This window comes from Corvus brachyrhynchos, unplaced genomic scaffold (genome assembly GCF_000691975.1).
Source record: "Corvus brachyrhynchos isolate BGI_N302 unplaced genomic scaffold, ASM69197v1 scaffold351, whole genome shotgun sequence".
NCBI lineage: Eukaryota > Metazoa > Chordata > Aves > Passeriformes > Corvidae > Corvus > Corvus brachyrhynchos.
Window position 1 is genome coordinate 430,344 of NW_008236203.1, and position 4,941 is coordinate 435,284.

General features: G+C 64.5%; 2 protein-coding genes across 2 annotated transcripts in view; both read left to right on the forward strand.

Moving 5' to 3' along the window:
• OCRL (OCRL, inositol polyphosphate-5-phosphatase) overlaps positions 1-4,941 on the forward strand; it is a 44,835-nt gene that overhangs the window by 8,688 nt on the left and 31,206 nt on the right. The window contains exon 7 of the mRNA XM_017741001.1: positions 12-22. Within this exon, the coding sequence (XP_017596490.1) occupies positions 12-22 (11 nt within the window). The remainder of the gene's footprint in view (positions 1-11; positions 23-4,941) is intronic.
• Positions 7-4,789, forward strand: NHSL2 (NHS like 2). The gene is made up of 3 exons (XM_017741382.1): positions 7-1,673; positions 1,770-1,902; positions 2,250-4,789. Exons 1-3 carry the CDS (start codon positions 692-694, stop codon positions 2,560-2,562), a joined length of 1,428 nt encoding a protein of 475 aa, XP_017596871.1. The 5' UTR covers positions 7-691; the 3' UTR covers positions 2,563-4,789.

The window sequence follows — 4,941 nt, forward strand, 5'->3', positions numbered from 1 at the left end:
GCCGACGCCAGCGGGCGGGCCGGTGCAGCTGGCGGTGGGGCGGTCAGGGTGCCGGTTCCGTGAGCGGTCACTGTCGGTGCCCACTGACTCGGGGTCCCTCTGCTCTGTGGACATCACATACACCGAGACCCGGCGGGGCAGCCCCAACTAGCCCCGGAGCTACCCCAGCGCCAGCTCCGAGGGCAGCACCAGCACTGACAACATCTCCCTGGGGCTGGAGCCTGAGGGGCAGCGGCGGCGGCGCTCCAAGAGCATCTCCCTGAAGAAGGCCAAGAAGAAGCCCTCGCCACCCACACGCAGCGTCTCGCTGATCAAAGAGGGGCAGGACGGTGACGTGGGGCTCAGTGCGGCACTGCCCAAGGACCAGCGGCCCAAGAGCCTGTGCATCCCACCAGAGCTCCAGGGTCACCGGCTGGTGCACGCCGACCCGCAGGGGAGTGCAGGGAGGGAGCCCAACAGCACAGCCACCCCCCACCAGTGGCATCTCACGGACTGGAAGGCCGGCAGTGATCCCTACCAGTCCCTCTCTGGCTCAAGCACGACCACAGGGACCACGGCCGTTGAGTGTGCCAAGACACGGGGCAGCTCCGAGTCCCTCGTGTCCCCTTCAGTCTCCAGGGCCACAACGCCCTCCCAGCTCTCAGCCGAGGCAGACCTCAAGACCTCCTCTCCAGGCAGGCCCACGGGGCTGATGTCCCCATCCAGCGGGTACTCCAGTCAGTCAGAGACCCCAACCCCCACCCTCCCCACCTCCACCATCCTCGGGCACTCCCCGCACCAGGTGCGTGTGAGGCCACTGGTCCCTGAGAGGAAATCCTCTCTGCCCCCCACGTCCCCCATGGAGAGGAGCCCCAAGGCCAGGCTATCCTTCGACCTCCCACTGACCCCACCCGCCCACCTCAACCTCTCAGGGCTGAAGATCTCCCTGAAGGGGAAGACGAAGGTCAGCCGGCACCACTCTGACTCCACCTTTGGCACCAAGCTGGCCCAGAAGACCAGTCCCATCACACCCATCATGCCCGTGGTGACACAGTCTGACCTGCGCTCCGTCCGCCTCCGCTCCATCAGCCGCTCAGAGCCAGAGGACAACACCGACGGCCCAGAGCACATGGACGAGCCAGCACGCGTCCCCTGCCCAGGGCCGGAGAGGAAAGTGAAGCCACCTGTGGCGGAGAAGCCACCACTGGCCAGGCGCCCCCCGTGCATCCTGCCCAAGCCCCTGGTTCTGCGGGAGGAGGGTCCCCTGTCCCCCAAATCCCCGCCAGGCACTGCCGCCAAGGAGGAGGGGGTGCCACAGGATGTCGTCGTGGTGCTGCGGAGAGGGGAGCTGAGGAGGGGTCTGGGGGAGCCCCACTTGTCCCTGACCCCGGCAGGACCCCGGCGGCTCTCGCAGGGCAGCCTGGACGAGCTGCGGCCGGAGCGCAGCGGTGCCGAGGGGGAGCGCAGGAAGGCCAAGGTGCCGCCGCCGGTGCCCAAAAAGCCCAGCGTGCTGTACCTGCCACTCATCCCGGCCCCGGCACAGCTGGGAGCTGGTGTGGGGGACCTGCCACCCACCCCCAGCCCCATCATCACGCTGGACACTGAGCCCACCTGCTGCGACCCTGAGGCTGAGGATCCGCCATCCCCCAAGGCTGTGGGCACCATGCCTGCCAGCGAGCCTGCCTCAGAGCAAGGTGAGGGTCTCCCCACCCCTGTGGTGGGATCACCCCAGGGATAGGGGTTCCCCATGCTGCACAGGGGATTCACTGCTGTCTCCTCCCTGCCCACAGGCAGCTCAGCAGAGGCTGGCACGGAGGAGAAGAGCTTTGCCAGCGACAAGACAGCCGAGTCCATCGTGGAGGAGGACGATGAGGTGTTCACAACCTCCCGCACCACGGAGGATCTCTTCACAGTGATCCACAGGTAAGGCTGGTGCAGGCACTGGAGGGCATAGCCCTTGTGCCCGCTGTGTCCCACCACTGTCACAGCACCGGGTGTTGTGTCCCCCCACCACGACACCTCCGTTTTCCATACTGGGGCCAATGTTCGTCCTTGGGGACAGCCCGGTTGCTGCTGCCTTGAATGCAGTGCAGCCAGACTAGGCCACCAGCAGGGAGGGTCCAGATTAGTCCCACCTTCCAGGAGCACCACCTGCCATGCTCGTGTTGTCACCTTGCTCCAGCAGAGCAGGATGGGCCCTGCTGTGCCCCTCGCTCTGGGGCCTCATCCCACCCCCAGGCTGCTCCCACCCGTGTCCCTTTGTTGCCTAGGTCGAAGAGGAAGGTCTTGGGGCGGAAAGAGCCTGGTGACACCTTCAGCAGCCGACCCACCGCCCACTCACCTGTAAAGACTTCAGGCTCCTCAGCTGGCGAGTCCCTGGCAGCAGCAGGCAGCAGTGGGAAGTCTTCCAGCAGGATTGAGGATTTTAAAGTCCTGCTCCAGACGCAGAGCAGCAAAACCAGCCCTGGTACTCGGCCATCTGCCGCTGAACTGCTCAAGACCACGAACCCGCTGGCCCGGAGGGTCATCACAGAGTTTGCCCCTGAGCTGGACGGTGCAAACAGCCCCAAAAGCCAGCCCTGACCATGCAGGGGCCCTCCAGCCGGAGGGGTGGTGATGGCTGCAGAGGGAGCGCTGCTGCAAAGGGCTGTCCTGGCTGCTGGGGAGCCCCTGTGTCCTGCTGGGGGGTTCTTCTGCTTTTGTTCCTTACTTGGAGAGCTGCTGGCAGAGAGGCAGTGGCTGGAGCCCAAGCCCTCATGACTCTGGGCCCTTCCCACCGGGGAAGCGGCTGGGACTGGCCCTGGCTGAGCCCGTTCAGGGATTGAAGGCGCCTGCCCAGGAAGCAGAACAGAATCACAGCCCCAGGTGTTGTCCCATGCCCGCAGCAAAGCAGCTTGAGACTCTTTGGTCCCTTCGGCATGTGGTACTTTAAACAGCTTTTCTAATGCACAGTGGTGGTGATGTTTGATTCTCTTCCCTTTGACATTGTACCTTGAGTTTCCCATGCAGAGGTCCCTTGGATGAATTCAGCTGGACACACAGAGATGCACTTTGGGAAGACGCCAGGGGTTTGGCTGGATCTGCGGTTGCTTTCGAAGAGTCACAGGAGGTTCCCTGTCGTTGCCCTGAGCATCCTCCCTGTCACACGGGGAACTGGCACCCGGCGTCCGCAGCCAGCGCCACCACCTCAAGCAAAACCCCCACCCCTTGAAAGCCCCCAAAATGCTGCATTTTGGAGCTCCTCAGCTCTCAGTCCAAAAACAAACCCCAGAGTCACCTCCACTGCCAGCGGCCCTGGCCTCACTGCACAGGGGGTCCTGCTGCCACCCCACTCCCCGCCAGCCCCCGCACCAGGGGTCCTGCACCCCGCTGCAGCCCGGGGCGATGGGGGTGCTGTGCCATGGGAAGGAAGCTCGTCCCCAGCTCTGCCTCCTGCATCTCCCGGACGGACGCTGCGACAACTTCTCCTGCTGCCCCGGCCACCGGAGGCCCTGGGATGCTACCGAGATGGTGGCTGGAATCCAGATGGATATCACCTGAGCCACCTCCCTGGTGACTCCTGGGGTCCCCCTCGGGTTGCCCACCACTCACCCGTGCCCGCTGGCCACCAGGGAGCTGAGCAAGGCCGAGTGGGACACGTGCCATCAGGGCACATGCACGGGGCCATGGAGGAGGGTTTGCACGTCCCTGGGTGGGATTTGTCCCCCTCACCTGCAGCTGCCTCTTCCTGGCTTGGCTCCAGCATGGGGGCCCCAGCTGCCAGTAACAGAGGCTGTGGTGCGGGGCTCCAGGGCAGGGCAGGGAGGAAACACAGAGCTACAAGCAGGAGCACGGCCATGTGCCCAGAGAAACAGGAAGGGCCAGCCATGGCTGACAAGGAAACAGGGTGTTAGGGAAATTTCCGCTTTATTTCTTGATGTATTTCCACTCACTCCAGCCCTCCTGCGCTGGGACGGAGCGGTGCAGTGGGTCCAGGCAGCAGCAGGGCACCACGGGGTCTTTGCCCCACCAGGAGCATCCCCGGGGAGCACAGCCCGGGCAAATGCCTCCCCTTCCTTGCCCCCACTCTGGATCTAATCGCACTGAGGCTTCAGTTGGTTCTCCTCTCCTCCTCCCTCCTGGTACTCGCCCATCTCTCCCTTTCCTCTCCCAGGGCTGCAGATTTAAGCCTGTAATTAAGAGCCAGGCTGAGAAACTCAGGAAAAAAAAAAAAAAGGAAAAAAAAATAGCTCTAATGAATGTCCACATTTCACCCTGTCCTGCAGCCCCAGCCAGTGGCAGGGTGCTGGTGCGGGATGGGGCCAGGGCACATCTTGGGAAGCTCTGGGGACGGGTACATTTTGCACATGACTGCTCAGGAAACCAGGGACAGAGCCGGCAAAGGGGGCTGGGGGCAAGCACGGGGCAGGGACCCCCCTGCAGCACCCCCAGCACCACTGGCAGCTGGAGTGGCCGTGCTGCCGGGGGGGAATGTCCAAGTGGGCCAGAGGTCAACTGTGGGACAGAGACTGGCCGTGGAATGGAGATCGGAATGGAGATTGGCCATGGGATGGAGATCCTAATTTCCCTGGCTGGAGGAACATGCTCTTCCTGGGGCTCTTCCTGAGGCTCTTCCTGGCTCAGTGCTCGTCCCTGGCCGCTCGCTCCCTGCTCGCTCTGGCTGTGGCTGTTCCGCTGGGAGGGCAGCGGGGTCCCGGGAGGAGCGCGGCCGGCAGGACAGCCCTGCCCGGGGGGGGGGCCGCCAAGGTGCCAACTACGGAATGTTGTACTTTTTATCTCGCCAGCTTGGTAAAGTGCTCCCTGCTGCCCGCCTGTGCCTGTGCTTCTGTGGGCTGCCCAGGGACCGGCGCTGGGGAGGTGGGCACGCCCTGACACCCCCGGGTGGCTCCGGGGGAGCCCGGCCCCATCAGCCGCGGCCCAGCGGCTCTGGGGGGGGCACAGGGGCACCCACGGGGTGGGGGT